The 27,402-nt window shown below is 55.2% G+C and overlaps 9 protein-coding genes across 9 annotated transcripts; 4 read left to right on the forward strand and 5 right to left on the reverse strand.

Moving 5' to 3' along the window:
* Positions 1 to 228: 228 nt before the first annotated feature.
* On the reverse strand, positions 229 to 1,156 carry CCM_00353 (uncharacterized protein; the record flags this gene model as incomplete). Its single annotated transcript, XM_006665513.1, has 2 exons — positions 229 to 1,013; positions 1,111 to 1,156. 2 exons carry the CDS (start codon positions 1,154 to 1,156, stop codon positions 229 to 231), a joined length of 831 nt encoding a protein of 276 aa, XP_006665576.1.
* Positions 1,157 to 1,734: 578 nt separating this feature from the next.
* CCM_00354 (NADH-ubiquinone oxidoreductase) lies at positions 1,735 to 3,345 on the reverse strand (the record flags this gene model as incomplete). Its single annotated transcript, XM_006665514.1, has 3 exons — positions 1,735 to 1,904; positions 1,968 to 2,955; positions 3,043 to 3,345. 3 exons carry the CDS (start codon positions 3,343 to 3,345, stop codon positions 1,735 to 1,737), a joined length of 1,461 nt encoding a protein of 486 aa, XP_006665577.1.
* Positions 3,346 to 3,820: 475 nt separating this feature from the next.
* CCM_00355 (Trimeric LpxA-like protein) lies at positions 3,821 to 4,456 on the forward strand (the record flags this gene model as incomplete). The annotated part of the gene is made up of 2 exons (XM_006665515.1): positions 3,821 to 4,216; positions 4,268 to 4,456. 2 exons carry the CDS (start codon positions 3,821 to 3,823, stop codon positions 4,454 to 4,456), a joined length of 585 nt encoding a protein of 194 aa, XP_006665578.1.
* A 76-nt stretch (positions 4,457 to 4,532) lies between these two features.
* Positions 4,533 to 6,215, reverse strand: CCM_00356 (Fe-containing alcohol dehydrogenase; the record flags this gene model as incomplete). The annotated part of the gene is made up of 4 exons (XM_006665516.1): positions 4,533 to 4,963; positions 5,024 to 5,661; positions 5,723 to 6,117; positions 6,186 to 6,215. 4 exons carry the CDS (start codon positions 6,213 to 6,215, stop codon positions 4,533 to 4,535), a joined length of 1,494 nt encoding a protein of 497 aa, XP_006665579.1.
* Positions 6,216 to 7,410: 1,195 nt separating this feature from the next.
* Positions 7,411 to 8,589, forward strand: CCM_00357 (peptidase family T4 protein; the record flags this gene model as incomplete). The annotated part of the gene is made up of 1 exon (XM_006665517.1): positions 7,411 to 8,589. One exon carries the CDS (start codon positions 7,411 to 7,413, stop codon positions 8,587 to 8,589), a length of 1,179 nt encoding a protein of 392 aa, XP_006665580.1.
* Positions 8,590 to 9,166: 577 nt separating this feature from the next.
* CCM_00358 (Exocyst complex, component Exoc1) lies at positions 9,167 to 13,391 on the forward strand (the record flags this gene model as incomplete). The annotated part of the gene is made up of 2 exons (XM_006665518.1): positions 9,167 to 9,284; positions 9,382 to 13,391. 2 exons carry the CDS (start codon positions 9,167 to 9,169, stop codon positions 13,389 to 13,391), a joined length of 4,128 nt encoding a protein of 1,375 aa, XP_006665581.1.
* A 567-nt stretch (positions 13,392 to 13,958) lies between these two features.
* CCM_00359 (uncharacterized protein) lies at positions 13,959 to 17,066 on the forward strand (the record flags this gene model as incomplete). The annotated part of the gene is made up of 4 exons (XM_006665519.1): positions 13,959 to 14,312; positions 14,370 to 15,770; positions 15,809 to 15,904; positions 15,975 to 17,066. The coding sequence occupies 4 exons, from the start codon at positions 13,959 to 13,961 to the stop codon at positions 17,064 to 17,066; spliced, it is 2,943 nt and encodes a 980-aa protein (XP_006665582.1).
* A 441-nt stretch (positions 17,067 to 17,507) lies between these two features.
* Positions 17,508 to 23,418, reverse strand: CCM_00360 (ubiquitin-protein ligase Ufd4, putative; the record flags this gene model as incomplete). The annotated part of the gene is made up of 5 exons (XM_006665520.1): positions 17,508 to 17,854; positions 17,909 to 19,741; positions 20,291 to 22,864; positions 22,929 to 23,029; positions 23,084 to 23,418. The coding sequence occupies 5 exons, from the start codon at positions 23,416 to 23,418 to the stop codon at positions 17,508 to 17,510; spliced, it is 5,190 nt and encodes a 1,729-aa protein (XP_006665583.1).
* A 2,140-nt stretch (positions 23,419 to 25,558) lies between these two features.
* Positions 25,559 to 26,974, reverse strand: CCM_00361 (2-oxoisovalerate dehydrogenase alpha subunit; the record flags this gene model as incomplete). Its single annotated transcript, XM_006665521.1, has 2 exons — positions 25,559 to 26,332; positions 26,390 to 26,974. 2 exons carry the CDS (start codon positions 26,972 to 26,974, stop codon positions 25,559 to 25,561), a joined length of 1,359 nt encoding a protein of 452 aa, XP_006665584.1.
* Positions 26,975 to 27,402: the final 428 nt, after the last annotated feature.

The following is a 27,402-nucleotide window of genomic DNA, read 5'->3' on the forward strand; positions in this document are numbered from 1 at the left end:
CTACCAGTGAGTAACTCTGAACAATCTCTTGAGGGGGGTTTTTTTTGGCGGGGGATACCAATGGCCTTGGTTGATGCATTGATGAAAGACGAAACGGCCTGATCCTCTATTGTTGTATATCTTGTTGGTACAAAACTTGGTCTATATCAACATTTCTTATTCCAAAAAAGCAAAACTCTTGAAACCACACAAGGCTCTTGCTTGCTCTTCTTCATAAGAACATCGTAGTTATTCCAGAGCTCTGGCGCAACGTTGCCAGTGACCACGCAGCGTGATCAGAGACGTGATCGCCATGGCGATGCCGACCTGGCCCGGGTGAAAGTTAGACCATCCGCAAATGTTAGCCGGGATGACCATGTCCAGTGTGTCATTCACAATCTTGAGCGTGAGCGCCGAGATCTGCGCCCTCCTCTTCCTAGCCGCCTCTTTCTTGTCGACCCTCCGTCTTCTCTCCGCCTCCCTCTTCCTTGCCAGGCCCTCCTTGCTGCCACCGCCGCTCTTCTCCCGGCGGTCTCCCTCGACGCCAAAGTCGGCGGGGCGCGGCACGGCGCGCTCGGCCAGCAGCCGCACGACGCGGACGGCGGCGCTCAGCACGCCGGCGAGCAGGGCCAGGAACCACAGCGCCTGGGCCTGCATGTTGAGGCGGCGCGTGTGCTCGGGGCCAAAGACGGCGAGGCCCGGGACGCGCGTCAGGTCTGGCAGCGTGGCGGTCTCGAGGAGGCCAAAGAGGCCGAGCAGCGAGCCGGCCACGACGTCGAGCAGGTCCTCGACGCCAAGGCCGCCCGCGGCGGCCTGGTACTGCGCGTAGCTGCCCTCAAAGGCCCGCAGGAACCAAAACGTGCGCAGGCTCCGCCGCGTCACGTTGAGCCAGTCCTGCAGCGCCAGCAGCGTGTGGTGCGTGGCGAGGTGCTGCCCGGCGAGGTGCGAGGGCTGCGCGAGGGCGAGGAGGCCCGCGTACGAGGTCAGGATGAGGCCAACGGCCTGCATGAGGCGCATCATTCGTTCCAGGGCGACTGTTGGAAGGAGGGAGCGGCAAAAAAAGCGTCAGTGACGCCAAAAATCGGCAGGAGAGCAGTAGGGAGAGGCCATGCGCTCAACGGCGGGACGTACAGATATCTGCGCCCAAGGCAATAAATGTTGCTACAGTTCTGGCCATTGTTTTGGTCGCACGACAGTTCCTTGCAGCTGTTGGAAAGAATCGATTATCCCAGCTATGAGAAGCTATATGCAGACCGACAAAGCCAGTATCGGAAAGCAATGAGTAATGATTGGTGATGCCGGTAGATATGGCAATCACGGAACTACAAATTAATCAATTTGGGGCTGTCGGCTTGTATGTAGCTTGAGCCCCTGATCGGGAGGGCACAGATGGCAGCACTCGGCCCACTACAAATCGCTTGTTCTGAGTGGTGGAAATGCAATGCATGATTTCCAAGCTATTCCCAAAGTTCAAGAGGTATGTATTCAGGCAAGGTGCGAATTACTCAACGGCTGTAAATACCGTAGTCGGAATAGAACATTGGAAACCGGGGGCAAACTTGAGTTGACGCGTAACCTGAAAGGTGCGTATTGACCATGTTCCCAGTCTTGTAAAAATTCTAGGGATAACATTGATGACATAGTAAAATAGATACAGCCGCAGCAATGTGCGGATAGGTTGGCGCAACCGCGTTTCGAATATCGCGGAACATCTAAACCTCGCTCAACAGCCCTCGTTTACTCCGACTATTACAATTATTGGCCAGGTGACAGAAGCTTGCCCTCGGCGCGGGCAGTGCGCGGCAGGCCGCCGGCAAAAGCCTCACCACCGTTCTCCTGTGCAAACTTGGCCATGCGCGCCTCCAGCTCCGGGCGGAAGTGGCGGATAAGACCTTGGATGGGCCAGGCGAAAGCCTCTCCCAACGCTATAGCACGAGTCAGTTTCTGGCAGGAACTTCGAGGGTGTGATTCGGTTGTAGTCAACTTACCGCAGATAGTGTGTCCTTCCACCTGCTTCGTCAGTTCCTGAAGCATATCAATCTCGCGCTCGCGGCCTTGGCCTTTTTCAAATCGCGACATGATTTGCTCAGTCCACTTGCTGCCCTCACGGCAAGGAGTGCACTGACCGCAAGACTCGTGGCGGTAAAAGTGGCTGAGGCGGCTGATGGCGCGGACAACATCGGTGCTCTTGTCCATGACAATGACAGCCGCGGTGCCAAGACCCGACTGGCTGTCCTTTAGTGCGTCAAAGTCCATCAATTGGTCGTCGCAGATGTTCTTGGGGAGGATAGGGGTGGACGAGCCACCAGGAATAATGGCCAGCAGGTTGTCCCAGCCGCCGCGGACACCACCGCAGTGCTTGTCAATCAGCTCGCGGAGAGGGATGGACATTTCCTCCTCGACCGTGGCGGGGTTGTTGACGTGGCCGGAGATGCAGAACAGCTTGGTGCCCTGGTTGCGCTCGCGGCCGAACCCGGCAAACCAGTTGCCACCTCGACGGCAAATGGTGGGCGCGACGGCAATCGTCTCGACGTTGGCGACGGTGGAGGGGCAGCCGAAGAGACCAACGGCGGCGGGGAACGGCGGCTTGAGACGAGGCTTGCCAGGCTTGCCCTCGAGGGACTCAATGAGAGATGTCTCCTCACCGCAGACGTAGGCACCGGCGCCACGGTGAAGGTAGACGTCAAAGTCGTATCCAGAACCGCACGCGTTTTTGCCGATGAGACCATCCTTGTAGGCTTCGTTGATGGCTGTCTGGAGGACCTCGGCCTCGTAGATGAATTCACCGCGGATGTAGATGTACGCGGCGGTCGCGTTCATGGCTCGGCCGGCGACGAGGCATCCCTCGATGAGCTTGTGGGGGTCTTTGCGCATAATCTCGCGGTCCTTGCAGGTGCCGGGCTCGCCTTCATCGGCATTGACGACGAGGTATCGAGGTTTAGTGTCCTTGTCCCAGTCCTTGAAGTTCATGAACGACTGCACGCGAATTGGTTAGACTCTGTTTTTTTTTTGCTCGCGGTCGGCATCCGCGCAACACCGGGAGGTGATGGTGGCGCTACGTACCCATTTCAGACCCGAGGGGAAACCGGCACCACCGCGGCCGCGGAGACCAGAGGCCTTGACCTCGTTGATGATCCAATCGTGTCCCTTGAGAATAATCTCCTTGGTCTTGTGCCAGTCACCCATCTTCTTTGCGCTCGCGAGGTCGGCCGGGTATCGTCCGTACAGATTCTGGAAAATACGGTCCTGATCCTTCAGGCCGCCGTAGGTGCGCTTGGGGGTACCATCTTGGACGGTGGCCAATCCTCTCACGGCGGTCCGTGAGACGCTGACGGCCGCCTTGGGGGCCGTTCTCGTCGACAGCATTTTGTTGGCTTCCGATGAACGGTTCGGGGGTTGCAAGACGTGCTGTGCGCTACTTCGATGGCGGCGACAATCCCTCTGAGCATCAGAAATGCGGACGATGTGGTTGGCCAATGCGAGCCACCTGAATGACTAAGCGACAGTGTTAGCAAGTACCCCAATCTCCGTATATCTTGCTGTGGGTAGTTTGTACTGCCCAACACCATCTACTTGCCACACTTTAGGCCGTCGCTAGGCCAAACTTGGACTTTCAGTTAGTTAGTTAGGAGCTCCCTCCGGAGACGGATAGCTTACCTATGTACATATTACCAGCGAGCGCATCCAGACTTTTGAACTTTAAGCTTCACCCCGCGCCGCCAAACTGTTTCGCATTCATTATTCCTACCTAGCTGTCAAATCCTTCCATCCTCAAGTTGGCAATCCTCATCCTCAAGTTGGCGATCCTGCTCAAGTTCTCACGGAGAATTTGTTTTCCGCAATGTCGAACAAACGCCACTCAATCCTGCCGGCGATTGACAGGTCTGGCCCCAAGCCTCCGGTCAACTTCTCGTCCTCCCTCGTTATTTCCGACAATGCCATTCTTCAAGGCACACACTCCATCACTATGCAGTCCGAAACTGTGATTCATCCTCGCTGCCGCTTCGAGTCCAATGACGGTAGTGTTCTTATCGGAAGACGCTGTATCATTCACGAGCGGGTTCACATCGGGGCCCGACCCGAGAATCCAGAAACCGCTGGAGCCGGAGGCGTCGCTGTTGGCGACTATGTCCAGATAGAGGTCGGGTCTATTATAGAGTCAGGCGGTACAGAAATTGGCGAGGGCAGCTTGGTTCAGGTCGGAAGCAAAATTGGCAGTGGCACAAAAATTGGATCGGTATGTCTCCTCGCCCGTTGCATAGTGTCGCAAGGCTAATGGCGGCACAAGAACTGCACGATATCCCCCATGTCCATTATTCCTCCCGGCACCACATTACCCGACTATACTGTGGTTTACTCCAACGGCACGCAACGAACAGACCGCCGCGATGCATCCGACTTGAGAAAACACGGCATGTTGAAACAAATAGCTGTTCTACGACACATGATACCGAGTAACCCAGACAAATTCAAGTGAGAGAATTCAATGCACATGTATTGCCGCTACTTGTCCATACAACTCCAACCAAATAAGCACGCGAGTTTTTCTACAACTAGTGTGTCAGGGCACTCTCAAAGAGGTTGCGGAGCTGGTCGCGCTCGGTCTCGAGGTCCTTGGCCAGCCCAGGCGCAAGCATTAGCACACGGGCTTGGGGGAGAGTACCCTCGACAAGCTCTTCGATGTGCTCGCTACCAAAACCAAGGTCCTTGAGTCCGCTAGGCTGGTCGCCGAGATCGGCCAAAAACTTGGACAGCGCCTCGGCAAGGACTTCACCAGCACTCTCTCGCTTGACGTTTGAGATGTCGACGCCGAAAACTTCAGCAGCAGCAAGATGGCGTTCGGGGTTGGAAGCGCCGGTGAATCGGAAGACGGCCGGCGCGGATACTGCGACTGAGACACCGTGAGGAATGAGTGGTTCGGGGAGTTCATAGCCAGCATGTCGATATCCAGCAGGGTTCTGTCCAGAGATGGGGTAAGACATGCCTACATGTAGTTGTTAGATGATGGTCATGTTCCATACAATAACACACATATATCACTTACCATGGCAAAGATGGACACCAGCGTTGCCAAATCCAACACCCGCGAGCGTAGCAGCCAAAAGCATCTCGCTCTGAGCTTCGTAGTCATCGGGATCTCTGACAGCGCGGGGAAGATACTTGACAGTAGCGCGCAGGGCGTGGAAAGAAAAGACATCGGAGATGGGGTTGGCACCCTGGTAGGCAGGTCGGAGAATGGGGTTTGCCGGGCGAGGACTTCGCTCATAGTACGGGATGGCGGTCCAGGACTCGAGCGAGTGGCACAAGACGTCCAGTCCAGAGCTGGCCTTGACAGCCGCTGGCATGGTTCTCGTGTTCAAAGGATCACAAATTCCCAGGGTGGGCTTCAAGTTGCGGTGGGCAACGCCAGTCTTGGCCTTTTTCGAGACCAGATCAAAGATGGCGGTACCAGTGGTCTCGCTACCCGTACCAGAAGTGGTGGGCACTGCGATGAGAGGCCTCAGCGGCTTGTCGACAGGTCGACCCTTTCCAAGCGGCGCGTTGACAAAGTCGAGAAAGTCGGCGTCGGGATAGCATGTATACAGATTCATGAGCTTGGCCGTGTCCATGACCGAGCCGCCTCCAACAGCTAGGAAAGCGTCTGGCTGGTACGGGCGCGACCACGTAATGGCTTCCTTGATCCTACACGTGCAGATTAGCAAGACAGGTCTCCGTTAAAGGGGCAAATATTCCTTGTTCGTACGAGCTGTCCTTGGGCTCGACGCGGACCTTGTTAAACACTTCAAAAGAGATGCCCTCGCGGGTGAGGCCCTCGACCACCTGCTTCATGGCGTCGAGCTTCTCCACCGTGGTGTCGGTGACGACGGCGACGCGCTTGGCGCCGAGGTTCTTAAAGTCCATGCCGACCTCCTGCGTGACGCCCGGGCCGAAGCGGATCGACGAGGCCGCCATCTCAAACGCGTACTCCTTGAGCGTCTCCGTCTTGGTCGGCGTGGCGTAGCGGCGGGAGCCCGGCTGGGCGGCCCGGGGGCGCAGCACCGGCGGGGACTGGTGGAAGCCCGGGTTGGAGTGGCACGGGCACGAGGTCGGGTGCGTGTACTGGATGGTGCGGAGGAGGCTGCTCGCGCGTACGGCCGCCTGGTGTTGAGAAGAGAAAGACACGGGTCAGCGATTGTTTTGGCGGGTGAGCCGAGAGCTCATCTTACATTGGGCACGACTCGGATGGGCGCAACCATGGTCAAGGAAGAGAGGTGTGTGAGCACCCGAGTATCCGCCTGTCAATTGACCGATGAAGGGATGTTTGGATGCAGGTTTGGATGGGCGGCCAGGGCAAAAAGTTAAAAGAGAGGTGAGGGGGAGCGAGACCGGTCAAGTGTTCCACTGCCTCGGGTGTTGCGCCGTACCCCGGATTTATGTGGTGCTGGCAGCGGGGCCAGCGGACCTCCCAGCATCACCGAGTTGAAATCCAAGTCATCTCCTTCCGGCATCTATATCGGCTCGGGTGAGTGGTGAGAGGAATTGTGCTGAAAACCATGGTAGATGCTAGCAATCTGAATTGCTTCTAGCCGAGTGCAATGGACCATTATTATAGGCACTTTCCTTGGTCAACTTTGGTCACTCCCCTAAATCCTCCTCCCTCTGTAGCCGGCCCGCAACACCCGCTATACCCGCCGGAGGAACATCTGTACCGCAACGCTGCCAGCGAAAGCCATCGTTGGACAAAATCGCTCTCAGCTTGTCTTAAAGTATACGTTTTAAGATATTTCCTTTCCCCTAGGCATTCATGTATCAACCGCATGCTGCTCAAAACTTCCGAACCACCCATCATAGCCTACCCTGTATTCCTGGGAGAATGCTGCCGTACTGCTAAGCCAGATCGCAAAATATGGAGCATTTGTCTCGGTGCTGCGTTAAACAACTAGAGAGAGACCCTATGATCTAGCTCTTGTGTAATGTGCATATATGGAGAAATACTTTGTAATCGTGTGGCTTGGGTAAAGTACTACAAACATCATACTCTGTACACGCTGCATCCAGGTAAGGTCTTTGCTCAATCGTAAGGAATTGTAATCGGCCAGTAATAAAGAAGCAGATATTCGGGCACAATCCACCAATGCAGGGAAACTTGCAGCCACGAATTTTAAATTGAATGCAGAGACAAACTACCTGTCTCAAAGAGAAGATATCATCACCACAACAAGGCTGCGCTAGCTTCTCCACACGCAGCGAGTGACTATAGAAGTTACGTACTCTATCACGTTCACTCAATATCCATTGCGTCGACAGAGTCGTCAGCTTTATGTCAAGCCACAGAAAGGAAAACTATTACAAAAGTCCACCCTTTTAGGCTTAAAAGGTCTACTGCCGCCGACAAACGACTGCCCTGCTTCGATCCTATCACATTCAAAGTTCAACGTAGCAATCGCAAACATGGCTCAACCCGAATCAAACTCTGGCCGGATGAGAGTACGGGAAGCAATCCCAGGACTCCGCCTCGGTCGCTTCAAGCCCGGAAAGCTCAACTCCATCACCGACGTTCCCGGCGTGCTTGTCCATGTCACAACCATCCAGTCTGAAGACAAGAACGTCAATAGCGGGCTTACGACGATCCTGCCGAGAAAAGATTGGCATAAATACTGCGGCTTCTCTGGCGTGTTTCGATTCAACGGGTGTGGCGAGCTGACAGGGTCACACTGGATTGAAGAGACCGGACTCCTTACTTCGCCGATTCTTTTGACATCTACTGGGTCAGTTGGCGACGCCTACCGGGGCATTTACGAGTATTGCTACCAATATCATCTGGACGATGAGGGCGAAATGCCCCTGTTTATTGTTCCCGTCGTCGGAGAGACGTATGATGGCTTTTTGAGCGATCATAGCCGCTTTCCATTGACATCGCAGCACGTCATTGACAGCATCAGGAATGCCGCTTCCGATGCTGTTCCTGAAGGCTGCACAGGAGGCGGGACTGGTATGATCTGCCACAGATTCAAGGCTGGCACGGGCTCCAGCAGCCGAGTCGTCAAGGGCTTCGACGAGTCGGGCAACGAAGTTGACTACACGGTCGGCGTGCTGGTACAGGCCAACTATGGCGGCCCTGTTGCGTTCCATGTCGGCGGTGTCCCTGTCGGAGCCATTCTCAAGGAGGAGCAGGAGACAGCACAGAAGGATATCGGCACGGAGAGGGACGTGAGGAAGGACGGAAGCATTATTATTGTCATTGCGACGGATGCGCCCTTGCTGCCGGTGCAGCTGCAGCGACTGGCCAAGCGTGCTACCGTCGGCCTCGCCAAGGTGGGTGGCTACGGCAACAATACCTCGGGCGACATTTTCCTGGCATTTTCGACAGCAAACAAAATCCCGTACCAGGAAATCTCCATGTCAGGCCAGGCCTCCCGTCCGGTCAACCCACTGCAGCCTAGCCCGATGACGGTGCAAATGACGGACAACGATTCTATCGACGGACTTTTTGAGTCGGCGGCCGACGCAACAGAAGAGGCTATCTATAATGCCATCTTTATGGGCACAACCATGACTGGTTTCAAGGGCAGAACGGTAGAGGCGGCGGATATTGGAAATATTAAAGCGATCGTGGAAAAGCGACTGTGAGGCAAGGCCACCCTTGGCTGGCCGGGGGAAGCATACGATAGCCTTGGGCCTCTCTTCTCGCTGGCTGATTGCGCGAGCCTCTGCCAGATTCTTGGCGTCAACAATGCCACACGCCGTAATGATGCTGCTGTTGTTGCTGTAGTGAGATGTTTGTCGCACGGAACTTCACGGCGAAAATAAGGAGAGATCGAGCTGCTGATGTAAGCAAACTGCCGACTCAGACTACATAGAAGGTTTTTTGAGGTAATGTCACAATTATTTGAAACTACGACTGATAAAATGCTGTAGAGTTCGTTATATTATGAAAGAGAAAATCTCCTTAATAAGGCTATCTATGTACATATGTAAGAATGTACATATGTAAGAAGGTAGCCACTTAAGCCATCGGAGTCGTCACCGACATGGGCCAAGGCGGACCCACCACCGCGTTCCCGCACTCCTGAACTCCAGCCGCGACACTCCCGCCACATCCAAACATACCATTCCGACATCACTCCTTCGTGTCGCCGCTGGCTGCACAATTATGCTGCTGGCTCATCTTCCAAACTCTGATTGATGATCACTCTCACATTCAGAAATGGACCGCGCAAACGGAGCCGGCGCTGGCGCGGCGGCCAGCAGGGCAGAGCGATTCGAGGATGAGAAGCGTCGCATTATCGAGAGCTGCTTCAACAAAAAGGACCAAGATGGCTCCAGTAAGCTTGCACCTCCCAACACCGCAGCACTACGCAGACGAAAAATTGTGGTCAAAATTCATCACCCTGTCTTGCTAATTAACCGAACCATCATCAGTGATCGAGACCTACATTACCCACATTAGAATTACCGAGTACTCGACACACCCTACGTCGCCCCCCCCTCCTCAGGCCCGAACGCCAGATTCCGAGAAGCCTCGAGCTATAATCGTTGCTGTACGCCAGTCGGGCCGGGTGCGCATGCACAAGTCCAAAGAAAACCCCAACGGAACCTTTTCAATCGGCAAGACGTGGAATCTGGACGATCTCAGCCACATTGAATCCTACACTGGCCCTCAGGTCAACCCCAACCTGCGAGAGTGGGCTGGAGAGACTGGTTTTACAGTGACTCTGGGCAAACAATACTATTGGCAAGCTCAGACAGACAAGGAAAAAAAGTTCTTCGTCGCAAGCTTGATCAAAATCTACAGCAAATATACCGCTGGCAAGCTTCCTGAGCTCAATGGTTTTGACCAGAGAGAGCAAGACCAAGTCCTTGGTGCGGGTAGACGCCCGCCTCCGAGACCAAGCGCCCCGCCAGCTCCTCAACCACCCCCCGGACAGGACTCGGCGCCTCCGTCTGTTGCATCGACACCCTCGGCCGCACCGCGTCAAGCAACTCCCGACTCCTCTAGGTTCCAAAAGGCGCCTTTCCGCCCTCCCCTAAACGGTGCAAACTCCCCAGCCAGCAGTTTTGAATCCTCATTCAACAAGGAGCGATCAGACCGACCACCACCGTCGCGATGGGCTGCTCAAACCAATCAAAGCCAGGAGTCCTTGGTAACATCCATGTCGGCCTCAGCGCGAAGTGACGACGCCACTAGTCAGCCGCCTAGGTCGCGCAACGGGCCCAATGTTCCTCCAGTCCCCGGCCGTTTTGGAGATCCTCGCGACGTCGCAGAACAACCACCCAATCCGGCGGGCTCCGACGTGCCGCCTCCAGAACGTCGTCGGCCTCCGATGGATCCGTCGCGCCCAATGGATAGGGATGTTGTGCCACCACCATTAAATAGCCCAATAACCAAGAAAGAGCCGGCTTACCCACCACCGCGGAGCAGCGATCGAAATTCGCCTTCGAAAGGCGCCGCAAGCCGCGCCGTGGAGGGCGAGTTTTCTCCAGAGTCAGCGAAATCGCCAAGCATACCGTCCCCAGCATTAGCCCGTATTAAGAATGAAAGTGACTCTATCACGCTGTCGGACGAAGGCGCACAGTCGCCACCTCCTGTTCCCGCAGAATCGGCCGAGGAGTCGCGCCCTGGCCTAGGACCCATGATCAAAGCGAAGAGGTCGAGAGGCGATATTGCTGGTGTATTGTGGAAAGCTGCTAATGCTGCTTCCGCCGCATCGGCGTTCAAACCGCGCCCCGGCGGCGCGGCGGAGAAGCTACGAATGGCGGCCCCGCAGAAGACGAGCGAAGGCCCCGATGGTATTACTGGCGTGGTTCCTGCGCCCCCGAGACCAGTTTCAAGAGATCAACGGCCGGAGACCCCCCAACCTGGGCCAGCAACCCCTAGCGGTGCACCCGCTGCAGCTCCCTCTCCTGCACCCACTGCACCCGTGCCAACACCTCTGGAGCCCACCGTACCTGAGGTGACGATCACCCCTACGCCACAATCTGTGGTAGAACCACAGCCACTCAAGAAGGAAGGTCCCAGTGAAGCTGCCATCAAAATCGCTGAAGAAGCAGCCAAGGATAAGGCAGCTCGAGCGGTTGCGGCCGGTAACGACTCTAGATATCTTCAAGCCCTGGGAGTCAACCCATCAGTCCTTGATGGGCGAAGTCAAGAATTTGGCAAATGGTTGGATTATTTTGGCTGGGTGCCGGGCGACAAAATGCGCTCGCACAATGTTGAGGAATTGAAGGTCGACATTGACAGGGAGCTGAATAAAGCACAAGCTGGTGGCTGGCTTGCTCGATTTCGCGAGGAAGATGAACGTGTACACGCGATCAAAGAAGGCGTGGATCTGGCCATTTCTGAATGTGAAGAGCTGGATAATCTCCTCACTCTATACTCTGTCGAGCTTTCGACATTGTCAGACGACATTGCCTACATTGAAGCACAAGGCCAGGGTCTGCAGGTGCAAACTGCTAACCAGAAGCTACTCAAGAAAGAGCTCGAGTCCCTTCTCGAAACATGTGCAATCACAAGCGATGATCTTCAAGCTCTGCATCTCGCACCGCTGGACAATCTCCGCGGCCTGGAAGAGGCAGAGGCATCCCTCGTTGTACTTTTCAAGGCGATGCTCAAGATCGACCCGAAATCAAAAGACAAGACTGGAGACGAAGACGCTCGAATCGACCAAGAATCTAGCCTCAACAGCAACTATGGCCAAATGCGTATTGTACAAGAAAAGAAGCAGATGTACCTGCAACAGAGCGGTCTTTTCATGCGCCGTCTCGTCGAATTTATGGCAAGACAATTTGATACAGCGCATGCGGAAACAAAGCGTGCACTGGATGGTGCCCTATCGAAGAAGGGCGACACTAGCCACCACAATGCTGGAAGAGAGCTTATCTGGAAGTATAGCCCTTTGATGCTCTATGCAAGAGATGTTGATCTCGAAAACTGGAATCGCCTCCTTCAAATATACCAGGATAAGAGCCAGCCGCTTTATAAGACCGAGTTTCAAAATGTCATCACGCATTGGCGTAAGAATGCTAGGAAGATGACTGGCGACGAAGCCGAAATGTTGTTCACGTCGCAAGCTGAGAAGCAACAGGAAGGCGTTGCTACAGCAGCAAGAAAACTGACAGTTAAGAGAAGTCAAACATTGGCTAGAGCTCTACGATCACCGCTCGCAGATGGCGCTTCGCGCGCTGTCGAGAAGAGCCCTGGGGAGGGCCGTACCATGCCATTCGAGGTCTTTGGTGCCGTCCTGGACGATCTTCTCCCACTCGTTGAGATGGAGCAGAATTTCATTATTGATTTCTTCCACGCAACGACGTTGGAGTCGCTCGACTTCGCTGACACGGTGGCGGCGACACCCCCTCATAGTCGCCGTGGCGGTGATTTAAAACGTCATCGGCTTATGGAACCTAATCGCGAGCTGGGACGTCGGGTGACACGTTCCATGGAAACTATATTTACCTTCTTGGAAGCTGAGATCCAACGTCTGATGGAGTGGGTTCTCGGCCAATTTCCATTACAAGGTGCGGGAGTTCTCGCGGTTCTCGAGAAGAAGATGTACGATCTCAGCCAAACAAACCAGGAATTCCTCAATACCACGTTGCAGAAAGTGCACGGTTTGCTCGAAGGCCACTTCGTCAAGTTCGTTAGCGAGCAGATCCGGGCGATTGAGGATACCAAGGTCAAGATCAACAAGCGCAAAGGCGTCATCTCCTTTATCCGCGTGTTCCCAACCTTCCTCACGGCAGTCGAGAACATGATTGATGGGTCGGATCCAAACCTGCCTCTGCGTCGCATGACTAATCGCCAATATGATCGAATCTTAAAGTCAATGTTTGACTCGCTCATGGTCATTGCCCGCGAAGATCCAACTGGTGCTGCTGCCGCCGGCTCAGCGGACCCCGAAGGCAAGGAGGCTCTCAATTTCCATATCTTGTTGATCGAGAATATGAACCATTTCCTTGAGGAGACGGACTCTCGGGGCTTGGACGTGCTTGAAAGCTGGAAAGACCAGGCAAATACCGAGTACCATGAGCACATGGAGCTGTATCTCAATGCAGTGATGCGGCGGCCGCTAGGCAAATTGCTCGATCACCTCGAGAACATTGAGGCGCAGATTCAGACTGGCAAGTCGCCTACTGCCATTGCCAAGCAGCCGTCCAATAGCCAGGCCGTCTTTGCCAAGGTGCTCAGCATGTTCGATGCCAAAGACCTCCGCAAAGGCATCGACGCGCTGCGCAAGCGTGTCGAGAAGCACTTTGGCGATGCTGATGAGCCTACACTCAGCCGCGGCCTCGTCATCAAGGTGCTGACCGAGTGCGAGAACTTTTACGGCAAGGTCGAAACGAGGATTGGCAGTGTAACGACCAATGTCTACGGAGGCGACGTGCCGTTTGAGTGGCCTAGAGCGGATGTCAAGGCAGCCTTCCGAGACAAGTGATGCAAGAACACAGGCATCTGCAGGAATCTTATGACGATGATTGGGGACGGAGCAAGGGAGGCTAATCTGGATGATTTTTTGTACGATTATGGGCATTTGGACTTAGAAATGTTGGTAGTGAGAAGCTTGCGTGTATTAGGCCGGTTCCCGTGGGCATCAGCAACATTGCTGGCCGGAAAAATGGATTTCAGTTATTAAATCAGCGTAGAGCAGTACAACCACAAGTCTTGAACTGGCATTCTGTTCTGTCTTCAAATGAAACAGTCGCAAAGCTGTCTTACGCGGTACAAGGCGCTTGAGTGGTGAGGGGGCCAATTAAAGTGGACGCGTTGGGCGCGTCTTGTAGGTACCCGTTCTTGTGCGCGTCTGCTTACACACCGCACTCGGCCACTTTACACGACAGCCAGCTATTTAATGAAGCCACCGGAGCGTACGAAGCTGGTCGGTTTTTTCCATCCGAATCATAAATAGGGTACTGAAGACGTTTTTCAAGAATTTACCGGTCTTTTGGGCCACGACTCGATACGCGACGCTGGCTTATGCCCTCATCCAACCATTCTCCCAGATATGACACCACGTACAAGATCGGGCGGCGCAGCCCCTCCCGCCAGCATCGTCTACAAATCAACGCCAACGCTTAAACAAGTTCAATTTCCTGCTCGAAGAAAGAGGCTCCGCACATATGGAAAACGAAATCGGAGAAGCGGCGGTGGCGGCGGCGGCGTCGACGATGACGACAACAAGGAAAACGAAGAGGGCAACAACACACGCCCGACGCCGCACCTAAAACAAAAGACGCTCACACAGTACGACTTTGCCTCGAGTTTCGCCGAAGACAGCGTGGTCGAGCTATCTGACGCGAGCGATGTCGAAAATCTAGACAAGGGGAAACACAAGAACGAGGGGGAAAAGGAAAACAACGTACCCAAAGGTACGAAGCGCAGACGATCACCGACAGCAAAACACGCGCCGCTACAGCCTATAACGATCACGGAGCAGGAGGATGATGAAGAGGAGCTGGTTGTGCTGGACACGGAAGCTGAGCAAGACGAGGCCGAGGCCGAGGCCGAGGAAGAGGACGAGGACGAGGGACCCGTGGTGCGCGGGCGTCGCGCGGTCGGATTCACCGACGCGGGCAAGAAGAAACGCCGACGGACGCTGGGCGAGGAGCACCGCATGAGCACAATGAAGGGGAGCACGTCGTCGCGGCGTAGGACGCTGGGCGACTCGCCCGCTGCCGGCCCGTCCAGGACCCGGTACCACACGCAGACCTTGACCCAGTGTATCGGTCGCACGACGTCCTTTGTCGCCGACTCGGATGACGAGGCGCTGGGCAGCACAGAAGACGACGGCTTCCTAGACTGGCTGGGTCAGCAGGAGGAGGGCGAGGAGCAGTCAGGGCCGCAAAGTCCGACCATCGGTACGCAGGCGAGCAAACGGGCCGCCGCCGCCGCCGCCGCAGCTTCCCCCCAAGTGTGGGAAGACCGCACCCCGTCGCCGCGGGCCCGCAGCAGCAACAGTCAAAGACCCGCGCCGCAGACGACGAGCCAGGCGCCGCCCCGCGAGGAGTCTATCGTGCCGCAGACGCCCGTGCGGAGCATCCGCTTCGGCCTGCCGCCGTCTACGCAACCAAACGTGGCCTCGCCCTCCCCGACACGGCTCGCCGCCCTGTACGGCGCCATCAGCCAGTACACGTCACCATCATCGCAACGGCGGCAGCACGAGAGCCCGGCGGCGGCGGCGAAGCCGCTGCTCGAACTGACGGGCAAGCCGAGAAGACGCATCAGCCCGGCCAAGACGCAGCCGGAGCTCGTGATTGCCGACTCGTACGCCACAGAGGGCTGGAGCTCGGTCGGCGGCACGCAGGCGCGTCGCGGCACGACGCCCTCGCAGACGCAAAAGACGGACGTCTTCAGCACGCCGGCGGAGGAGTCGGCACCACCGCCGCCTCCTGCGGCCGTAGCGTCTACGCAGGCGGCTGACAAGATGCCAGAAACGGCCGAGGACACGGCGACAGCAGCGCAAATTCTCCTGGAAACGCAGAGCCAGGACGGGCAGATCGAGGAGCAGTTTTACGGCGCGCTCTCCCAGGCCGTGCAGGACAGCGCCGCGGTGAGCCAGCAGCCGCCGCTGCCGCTATCGCCGGCGACGCCTAGACAGGCGGCGGCGCCATCACAGCCATCACCTGTAGAGGAAGCGATCGTCATCTCTGATACCGAAGAGCGAGAAATCCCAGACTCGGACGACGAGGAAGAGGACTTTGGCGCGGAGAGCGACGACACTAGCGACCACAATAGCGACGACAGCGACGAGGCCGAAGAGTCTAGGTTCGCCGCAGGTGCCGAGACGCAGCTGCTCATGGACCAGCTGCAGTCAAGCGTGCGCAAATGGACCCGCGTTCCGCCCTCTGCCGCCAGTCACCACGCACCGTCCTCATCCGTCGCGTCCCCCCATCCGCCTCGCACTTCGAGTCCCGCGCCGGCGCCCTCACCCGGATCCGCCGTGACGCCGCAGTCTGCGCCTCCTTCCTCCTCCTCCTTCAAACGTGCCACCACTACCACCACCACCAAGCTACCAAACCAGCCGGGCACCGTCGCCAACGACATTCCCCTCACGCCACTGCCCTCCACGCCGCTCCGCACACCCCTCCACCACCCGCACCCCATCGACACGCAGGGCGTCCCATTCGAGTCGCAGCGCGTCGCCGTCGCCACCCTGCAGAACTTCCCGCCCGCCTCGGCGCGCACCGACATCCTCCTGCCCGTGTCCGCCGGCACGCTCGCGCCGCTGATCGCCGGCCGGCAAGACGTGCTCGTCCTCCCGTTTAAAGTGCCCGTGCAGGTGGCGCGTTTCTGGCTGCTCGGAGAGGGTGGCATCCTGCGGTACCTCGCCTGCATCGACGGACACGAGCACGATCCAGAGCGGGACAATGGCCGCGGCGGCCGCGGGACCTGGAGCTACCGCGCCGCGCAGGTGTACGAGCTCAACAACCCCGCGTGCGAAGACGACATGCGCGCCGAGGACTGGATCCACGGTCGCGTCACCCGCTACGTCTACTTTCCGCCCGCCGTCGTGAGTCAGCTGCTCTGGAACCTGCGCCACCCACTATTTGCCGATCTCAAAGACGACGTCGACGACGATGACGGTGCGGCGATGGTGACGACCCCGGCCGCCGCTACCGCGCTCTCCTCGTCATCGCCGCTCCGCCGCTCCGCGAGGCTGTTGTCCACGCCCGCGCGTCTGCGCAGTCCGCCACGAAACTCCCCCTCCCCTCTGCGGCGCGCGCATCAACGGCCGCCTCCGTCCACGATGCCCGCGCCGCCGCGCCCGCCACGCGCCGGCAGCGCTCGCAAGCACCACACGCAGCAGCCGTTTGTGCGGCCCTCGCAGGCCACGACCGTTTCGCAGGCGTCGACTGTGGCACCGCCTTCGCAAGCGGCCGCCGGTGCTTCTCCGATCCCCCGCAGCGCAGGCGACGAGTCGTCGGAGAGCCTCGTGTTTGACGACCACGGCGGCTCCTCGATTTCCATGCCGTACAGCGGCGTCTCGGGGCTTGATCACCTCGCCGCCTCGCAGCTCCTGACGGGGAGCCAGATCTTGCCCGAGAGCCTCGTCCGGGACGAGGAGGAGCAGGAGCACATGCCGGAGGTGATATTCGACTCGGAAGAGGACTAGTGGAGAGAGAGAGCCGAGAGGGGACGCAAATTGACTTGGAAGCCTGTACAATGCCGTCTTGTGGAAAAAAAGTCCCTCCAAAAAAACGATGAGACCTACGAAATGATTTTGATACTCTGCAACTGCTTTCAGCCAGCCATTTACATAGCAAATTTGGAAGCATCCATTCTTAATAAAGTATGCCCATATTCTCATTTTTGATGCTAATGCCAGGTCTATATGCTTCAAGGAAAAATAGAAAATGATAAGCCCCATGAAGCAGTCATACAATTAGCATGCCCCTTTTTAATCTGGTCTTCTTAACTCTGCATCTGCCATGCTGACAGTGCAGATGACAATGTAATTTAGAGTGGCACGGCCTTGTGACCTTGTTCGTTCCCTGTACCCTGGCACACTAAAACAGCAGAGTGGTGAAGATGCTTATGGATTTAAACAGAGTACTTAGGAAAGATGGAAAGCTCCTTGCCCTTCCTTCATAGCGGTGAGTAGCCGCCTTCTCATGGTATCGTGGTCTGTATAGTCTGGGAGCTTGAGATAGTTGACACAGGTCATTACACTCGGCAAGTAGTCGTCCGAGGTGTATGGGTGTTCACTCGGCTTGCAGACGACAGTAAACATTGGCGTGAGGCTGCGGAAACCTCCGATAGGGAGCTTCGGGCTACCTGTGATAAATTGAAGGAATTCGCGGCGCTCGCTGAGGTCGAACTCGCTCATGACTTGCAAAAGATCTTTGACGCTGCGGCTGTCCATGTTGAACCCATGATCAGCCTTGATGGAGTCGGTGAGGGCTGGACACTTGTTAGCTTCATGTTCAAATTGTTCAAAATAGAGAGCGGTCTTACTTTCGAGGGACCAGTCTTCATTTACTTTGCCGAAGAGCGCGACCAGCTCAGCCGGAGTAAAGGCACTCAAGGCAGTATACGGGAAAACCTGGGAGAAGCCAGTCCGGAATGCATCGACTTGAGCGCGCACGCCCGAGCCGAGCGTCATGTCGATAACCTTGTCTAGGTAAGCATCAACATTATCAATTGTAACGCGCTTTTGCGACCCATTTGCTTCTAGCTCGATGCCAGGATAGCCAGGAAGCGTAAAGTCGAGGCACAAGTCGTCCAATCGGACGCCGTCGATAGAAATGTTCTCCGTATCAGCGACCTTTTGCGCCGGTGTTCGGTTCGGATCTTCGTCTATGTCCTTCTTGGCGATGGAGTACTTCTTGATTGCCTTGAGTGATCTTGCGAGCCCAGGATCAACAACCTTGACGGCGCCTAACGAGGGCTTCACACCTGGTGCAACAACATCACTAATTCGGAAGAAGGTAGGATTGAAGTGGATGTCAATGATGCGCGAGTCAATCATGGATCGTGCAATAAACTTGCCAATAATCTTGAACAAGTGCAGAATACGCTCTCCATTAGGTGTGCTCAGTTCTTCCGCACTCAATGGCCGAGGGAAAAGTCCAGATGGACCAGACACAAATTCGTCGGAACCCGTGTTATCAACATCCCGCCAGAGACGTAGCTTCTTTTTGGCGAATTCCTTGGAAACAGTAGAGTAAAACTCCAAGGTTGGTCCAAGACCGGTACCGACTTCTTCGAAGTATTCGACCTCAAGTATACTCTGCGAAGCACCGTATAGCTCCATGACCTTCAGGGCAGATTCGAGAATTTTGAGGCGAGAAATCCGAACCTTTTGCCTTTGCAGGCGTCCCAAGAAAGGGCGTTCGTTGTGGCGATCGCGGCGGTTTTCTTCGGCCTGCGCATTCTGCCATTTTGCCATCGATCGGGCATATCCAAACGAGGTGGACTGAAGGAAGAGATGACGCGTCTCAAATGGAAAGAGGAACGGGTACAGACGAGCCAAATCCTCGGACCAGCTAGGCAAGCAGCTACTGGCCACGATGAGCGGCTCTTCCAGCTGGCGGTTGAGCTTGGCTGTCAGCTTTGTACTGACAAATTGGGAAGGCGGTTCAACATGCAGGGTGACAATCTGTTGGTCATCTGCGAGCAAAACGTCTTCAATATTCTCGTTGAGCTCATGCAGAATGTTCAGAAGTCGGAGAATGGAGGCGGTAGTGGGATTCTTGGCGAGGGACGCCGGAATGCCGTCTGGGGAATCGGACTCCGCCTCCGTGTTTGTGGTGACTGGCACCGACTCCGCCCATGGTGGGCCAGGAACCCGTTTGAACTTGATAGGGTGAGTGGCAGACCATATGCTCCGGCTAATGTGCTGATCTTCTGTTTTGGTCGCGGACAGAAACACTGCTCGGTAAATAGTGGTCTCGTTGGAGATCACTTTGTCATCAAGAGAGAATTCAATGTGCCAGTCCTGAGGCACAGTTTGTAGAACCGACGCATAAGACATAGGGCGCGATGAACCGGCTGGTGTAGAAGCTGATGGAGGCTGCTTCTGTTCAACAGGGCGCTTCTCGGTGCTCGCCGGAGTTGCGATCTTGGTACCATCTTCCTTGCGAGCTGTCACACCCCCAGTTGTGGCAAGCTCGAAGTCAACAGCAGAAGGATCTTCGAGGGTAGGAGCATCTGGCTCTTCGTCCATATCCTCGAGCTCGCCAACAATGGCATCTAGAGCGCTAGCATCGGCAAGATCCTCCTCATCTTCGCTGATTTGTTTTTCATCAGCACACTCCAAGGTGCTTTGCTCGCCGTCGTCATCAGGAGCTGGGTTGGCAGGAGATTCAACTCTGGATGGGGCCTGGTGACGAGAGGATCTTCTTAACCCCTTCCCGGAGTGTGAAGGCCCTCCAGTCTGGTCAGCGTGCGTCGGGGTTGTTGGGTGGCGCGGTGGCTTGCTGCTGACTGCACGTCGTAAGTGTGATGCACTGGATGGCACCCCAGCCAGAGGAGGAGGGGGAGGGGGTGGCACTGATCCAGGAGCAAATGAGGAGCTGTTGGCGAGGCGTGAGCCAGGAGGGCCGCCCATAGGTAGCCCAGCCATGGCGGCAAGAGCTTGTGTTAGTCCGTCACGCCTTGCAATACGAGGGCGTTCGGAAAGACTGATGCGTGGCCGCAAATAATCATCAAGTGACCTAAATGTGGCGATCGCATGTATGGAAACCATTATGTTTCTATACGGACGAGGAATATTCGAGTCGTCGTCAGCCACAAGACGGAGGCGGATCTGTTTACCAAGCATTGAAGCTGGGCTGGTGCGGTTACCGTCAAAAGTGTTGTGATGAACAGTAACTACTTCATAGTGCTCTGACCTACTGAGCAAGTCTTGCAGTTTGTGGATCATCATGCTGAATGGCGTAACGGGAGACTCAGCCGTCGCTGTCTTTGGCTTGGACTTGACACTCTTGCCCATAAAGACCTCCAGGAAGGTTGACTGCGCCAAACGAGCCAACTCTTCATCAGGATTACTCAGTACTTCCATCAGTGACCGTACAAGACCAGAGGAAAGAAGCTCTGCACTCGTCACGCTCTCTAGGACATCAGTATCAAACTGGGCCGCTAATCGGGAGAATAGAACTCTTCCAGCGGATGGCGAGAGATCGGCTGACGAGCGTCGCAAATAGAATGCCTCCAGATCATCGGCCAGCTTAGTTAGGCCGTCCATAATAAGGCTCGCTTTGGCCTTCATGTCACGACCATGCTCTTCATTTTCATGAGAGTCTAGGAACTTCTTGGCAACCTGGCAGATGAGAGTTTTTGTGGCTCGAGAATCGGAAAGATACCTGCGGGGAGGTGCGACCGGCTCAGAGGATGAGGAAGAGCCGGAGCTAACGGGGGACTCATCACCAGGGTTTTCGGCTTGTTCCTGGTTATCGTGGTTCTCGTCTTCGTCATCCTCGGGTTCGGCAGTCTCGGGCTCAAGTTGTTCTTGCTCGACCTGAACGTTTTCGTCCTCATCGTCCTGGTCGCCCTCATCGCCTTCGTTGTTTTCATCGCCACGTTCCTCGTCTTCTGCCTCCTCGTCCTCGTCTTCTGACGTGGACGAGCTTTCTCTGGCATTGCCGTCATCGGTCCTCTTAGGTAGATCATCAGCAGACCCCTCGGGTGCTTGAGCAGACAGTTTCTCGATTTCAAGGATGACACCTTCTCTGTACAGTTGATAGCGATATATTCTGTGGAGGCGGCTGAGAAGTAGTTCCGTAGCCTGTAAGCCGAGCATGACAAGACTAGGATGGTCCTGTTGTGAAAGAATAGAAGCGAGGAAAGAAGCGTACGGCACAGGGACAAGAGCCTCCTCCAGGATCTTCTCATCAAGATTAGATAGCATTTTGATCTGTGCTTGGAGCACCTTTTGGCGAACGCTCAAATTGACAGTGCTTGAGAAGACATCTGTAAGGGTAGGGAAAATGATCAGGGCAAACCGCCGAACTTCGTCTTTGCAGTTGTTGAGGAGTGATAGGCGCCTTTCAGCAGGAGATTGCCTAGTGTCGTCTGTACTAGCGGCGGGTTCTTGAATGCCATGGAACTCGACAAAGTCGCCGTACACCGGATCAGCGTCTTTGGGAAGCCCAGGAAGTAACTCGCATATGACGTTGAGGGTTTCGATGATCTGTTCACGTGGTCGGTGAATAAGGGCTTGCATGATGACGACGCTGTCAAGTTTGGAGGCAACATCTTCTGTGCCGCTTGGTGGGGAAACGCCCGTCAGAATTTGGTAAAGAGTCTCGACTACCTGCAGCTTGAAAAGTTCTGCGGCAAGCTGTGGACTGGCTCGAGCAGTGAAGGCCAAGACGCGGAGGAACTGGGTGTGTATGCTAGACCCAATTAGATTGGTAGTACCAGGAACCAGCAAGCGCAAGACAGCGCGGAGCAGATCAACGCTGACAAGCTCTTCGAGTTTTGCGGCTTGATGTTTGAAACTTTCGACGATGCCAGAGACACAGAGCGAGGCCTGCTCGACAACTCGCTGGTCATTACTGCTGAGGACGTTGAGAAGAATTGGCATGACATCTCGGACGACTGGGAAGGAATCGTCGGGGATATTTCTGCAGCAGTTGGCGGCTATAGTTACTGCAGTTCTCTGGGTGCTGGTAGCAAAGAAGTCGAGGTAGGATAAACAGGCCGTGAGACCACCCTCACGAACAATGCTGGATGGAAACTCGACAGATATTTTTTCCAAGGTACTGAGGGATTGCTCAGCCAAATCGATGAAGGAAATCTCTAAAAGCTTTGAGCACAGCACTGGCACTGCGCTTCCATAGACAACGTTCGAAACGCTGGCTGGTAAGGCTTCCATCAGGTTGGCAAGGCAGCGGCAAGCAAGAAGCATTACTTCTGGACTCTCTTCCTTGTGCATCAGCTGGACTAGCTCTCTAACAAAGGCATCGGGTGAAAAGTGTCCAGCGAGATTATCTTCGTTGGAAACCAAGAGGAGCTCGGATAATTCTTGCAAAGCAATGACTTGGATAGAGAGATCGTCTTCTCGAAGGTTGTTGAGAAGCTCACGCAAACGAGCAGTCAACCCGGACATCATTCCCGTTAGAGCACGAAGCGTGTGTGACAGTCCTGCAGCTCCGAACGCGCCAAAGGGGTCACCACCATCGGTTTCGCCGAAGCCGTCACCGCGGTCATTTTCGTCGTCATCGTCATCCTCTTCCTCCTCTTCCTCTTCGCCATGGTCGTCTTCATCGTCGTCGTGGTGCTCAGCTGGGCCCTCATCAGGGTTGGCGTCTTCACCCTCGTCGTCATTCGTTTGATTTGTAGAGGCATCAGGAGTTGATTCAACGTCATCTCTGTTGCCGTCTGTACCACCCATTACAATGTCTTCATCCGTTTCGGCGGCCAGACGCTTAGACCGTCGAGAGCTAGACGAGCGCTCATCTTGGATATCTATTCCGATATTAGTACAACCATGCAGAACTTTTGAGTTGGCTAAACATTGTATGGAACGCACCAGGGAGGCTATGAGTTGACTTTTTGCTGCGACTTTCCGGTCGGTCCAGATTGTCGGATGGTAAATGGTCATTCGTGGTTTCTCTGGGACCAGTGTGGTCGCTGACGAGAGTAGTATTAGCATAGTGTAGACGACAAAAAGACGGGGCGTTGTACTTGGACCCGTCCATCATGGGAAAAATGTTTCCTTTCCGGTGAGCCTTGGGCGGCGCTTTTGTGTTTGCGCTGAGAGGCAAGGCGGTGGCCGTTTCTTCGGGTAACTTTTGCCTCTTAGATGTCCGGTCCGAGGAGCTGGGACGTGTGGTATTGGCTGGTAGCTTAGACCCTGCCGAAGCTTTGCGTTTGTTGCGAGAAGGTAGCTGAGGGGTGTTTGGAGAAGCTGAGCGATCGGCGGATTCTGGTGTAGGTTTCGCGGTGTTTGGAGCTGCCGAAGTCTGGGCCACCTGACTGGCAGCTTGGCGGGCAGACGACCTGGTGATTCTAGGACTCATGAGCGAACTGGTTACTCGGGAGGCGTGACGTGTCGAATATGCCAGCGAGGCAGGGATGAATGATGGGCTACGACGTCGAGGTCGGGGGCACAGACTGGTGCACTAGCAGCAGGCGTTCAAGAACGAGAGAGCAAGTGGCCTCTAGGGAACATGCTAGAGACCAAGATGATCTCAACGGAAGAATAATTGATAGGAGGGAGCGGAAAGCAGCCGAGACAGTGTCTGCATGCGGCGTGCAAGAGAAAGGATCACGGTGCTGTGTGCTGTGCACATGGGATGTTGGGTGTTGGGTCGAGGAATTGACGTGGTGCGGGCATGTGCGTTTGTGGCGAGGACGAGGATAAAGTCGTCAAACGGCAGCGTTTGGGCCAGTAAGCGACAGATGACACAATAAAGCCGAGCAGTGAAATTCTGGCAGTTGAAACCAGGCAATAGGGATTGAAGAATCCAGTCGGACTGAAAAGTGAATCGACTCGGCCGACTGCGAGGCAAGTGTGGCTCGTCGCTCGAGGCACCCAACGTCACAGCTAGGATGGCGAGGATACACAGGGGCGGAAAGCGGGACGAAGAGGGACGGCACAAAGCGGGATTCGCAGATGACGAGAGAGGGAAACAAAAAAGAAAAGGAAACCAAGAGCGTACCTCGGAGGCGCGACCGGCGTCAGACGGGCGCCCGTGGCAGTGTCGTCTGGAGAAAGTGGCACTGGGTTATCGCCTGCCGGTGTTCGTTCTGCCATGCCCGGACTACGCCATTAGAAGATTTGGCGCGGAGCTCGAAGCGGGCAAGCAGGGTGTCTCTTGTCGTCGTTGTTGGCTGTTGCGTCGATGTTGTTATGGGGGTAGACGGGAGGCGGCGGGCAAGGGTATCTTGAGCAGGTCGTGGGCGTGGAGGGGCGGGAGGCGAAGGAGGAGATGTGTTGTCGTGATGTCTTGTCTCCGGCGGGTGGTGAGAGATAGTAGTAAATTAGTGCGGGCAGTGGGCAGTGGGCAGTGCGGCGGGCGGTCAGGTGGTGTCGAAACCTCGACAGCACTTTTGTTAGGATTTCTCAGCGTCAACGACCACGTCCTTAGCAGATCAGCTATGTACCTTAGTAAAGTCGGTACCTTAGTAATTTACCAATGTGTGCCTAGGTAGGGCCAGATTCGGCGTCCTTGACAATAGCATTCGCAAAGGACGCGGCTTGTATTAGGGAATTGATTATGAAGTATCAATGTCGCTTATGCAAACGGCAATTCTTATCCTGGTACCTACACCTAGTGATCAACCCCGATACAGTGTTGCCTAATCGAGTCGCAATATGGTGTGCGCGCAGGTAGAATGTACTACACTCCTGCTGTAATATGTTGCCTCGACATTTATACTCTGCAATGTTGACTTGGCAATATACCATCCCCTTCCTAGAGAAACAACACACCATCTGGTAACCTCCGAAGCATATCCGTACAACCGGAGCCCTCGTCACTGGCGTGGCGAACCGAACCACTGCGTGTAACCCATGATCGGGCGCGCCCTCCGGGTCCGGCGTAGTGGAGCGCTATTACCAGTAGCGCCCGCCATCATTATCGAAGGCAGCTACTATTAGGGGGGCAAAATACTAACCTCTTCCTTATTCTTACTATTTTCTTACTATATTTTAACTTCTTTCTCTTTTTAACTTTCTTTATTTTTACTATGCCTCTCATTTTACTTATGTTACCTATCTCACTTATACAGTCTAATTCCCCTTATTCCTATTCCTAGATTAAGCTTCTTAATAGTAGAGTATAGACTTATGTGTGCGGCCTTTTTTTTGTCGCGCGCATGGCAGCCCGTGATGTTTACTCCGGGCGCGGTTGGCGCTACTGGGCATCTGTCCTCCTGCTCTCACCCATCCGGGTCCTTAAATCCTTGTCTTGTCCTGTCCTATGTGCGCGAAAAAGATGTCAACACCAACGGTTGTTTGTTACCCGTTTTCTGTCATACTAGATCTTGCAGGCCAGCAACCAGACAACATTCCTGTGAACAGATAACAGATAGTTGTATTCGTCAAAACCCCTTTTCATGATTCTTGCACATTAGACTCTATATCTTGACCTGCGTCCTCGTAGTAACTCTGTTCTTCCGGGGGTACATTTTCTCTCTTTTTCTGTCATACATGACTCATGGCTTCAGCGACTCCTTGCCACCCTCAAACTCACCGACGTCGTACTCGTCGGGGTACTTGTCAATCAGCTCCCTCAGCTCCTGCATCTGCGCCTCGAGGCCCGGTGTCAGCTTTTCGTAGACGTCCTCAAACATGGTCCTGATCGCCGGTTTCTTCTCCTTCTCCGCCGCACTAAACTCCCGCAGCACCTCCTTGCGCAGCGCGTCACGAGCCTCCTTCTCCTTCGCCTCGTCCCAGTAGCCCTTGGTCTCCATCCACTTGCGCAGGCGTGTCAGCGGGTTGTCCCGGCGCTTCCAGTCCTCCACTTCGACGCGCGCCCGGTACGCGAACGAGTCGTCGGATGTGCTGTGGTGCGAGACCCGGTACGTCATGGCCTCGATGAGCACGGGCTTGCCGCCGTCTTGCAGCGCGATCTCGCGCGCCTTCTTGGTCGCCTCACGTACGGCCCAGATATCGTTGCCGTCAACGCGGATGGTGTCGATGCCGTAGCCAATACCGCGGCTGGCAATGCCGTCACCGCGGTACTGCTCTAATGTCGGTGTTGAGATGGCATACCCGTTGTTGCGGCAAATGAAAATGACGGGGCAAGATCTGGTGGCGGCAATGTTCATGGCGGCATGGAAATCACCCTCGCTGGCAGCACCTTCTCCGAAAAAGACGGCGCAGACACGAGCTTTGGTTTCGGGGTTTTGAAGTTTCTGTAGCTTGAGAGCATATCCTGCACCGGAAGCCTGTGGCAGTTGTGTGGCTAGAGGTGATGAGATGGTGTGCTGTGTCCGCTGTTAGTATGACTTCATATCAAGGTCGTGAAGGTCAAGAATACATACCACATTGAGCTTCTTGCTGCCGTAGTGGATGGGCATATTTCTACCTTTACCAGGGTCATTTCTGTTGGAAAATAATTGCGACATGAATTCCTTGGTCGTGAAGCCTCTCTCTTTGAACAAGCCCTGCTCACGGTATTGGCAAAACACGACGTCTTCTGGGTCGAGCACACTTGATGTGCCCACGCTGACGGCCTCCTCGCCGGCGCTGACCATGTAAAAGCTGAGACGGCCCTGTCGCTGGGCGTCAAACATGATCAGGTCCATGATGGAGATGAACAGCATATCCTTGTACAACTTGACGACCTGCTCCTCCGAAATGTCCGGCTCAAAAGAGCTGTCCACAACCACGCCATGCTGGTCCACCACTCGGTACGTCGGCAAGGCCTTGTACGATTCTGGGTTCTCAAAGTTGAGGCTGTGCGTGAAGGCGCTCTTGAGCGCGCCTGGGAACTGGACAAACTCCGAGTTGGGACGCTGCGAGACGCTGCTGGCGGCGCGCACGGAACCAAGGGCGGCCCCGTTCGACCTGGCGATGGCGGCCATTGCCCCCCGTAATTGTACTCTTTGCAGCATGCGAGCCTTCATTGTGTATCCGAGATTGTCTTTGGTTTCGCAGAAAGGCCAGCGAGAATATGGTAGAGCAGGAAAAAAAAACAAAAAGTATAGTTGTAGAGGTTGCAGCGGCACAATAGCTCAAATTCTGGGGAAATAGTGTCGCGCTCGGCTGTTGGTGGTTGTTTTGGGGTTGAACTGGGGAAGCCGAAGCAGAGCGACGTCACTTTGAGCCGACAGAACCCGTTAAGCCGTCGGCCGCAAGCTTGGGCAGCACTGCCTTTCATCAGCACCGAAATGCACAATGCCGCTGTCAGTGGGCTCACCAAGCTAAAATACCTACGCGCGTGAGGCCTGTTTTCTGACAGGGCACTGGACACGTTTTCCGCTTAACATATAATTTTCCCCTGTCACAACGCTGTTGACGTCTCTGACATGGCTTATAAAAAATATAAATGTTT

Source organism: Cordyceps militaris (assembly GCF_000225605.1).
Source record: "Cordyceps militaris CM01 unplaced genomic scaffold CCM_S00001, whole genome shotgun sequence".
In the NCBI taxonomy this organism is placed as follows: Eukaryota; Fungi; Ascomycota; class Sordariomycetes; order Hypocreales; family Cordycipitaceae; genus Cordyceps; species Cordyceps militaris.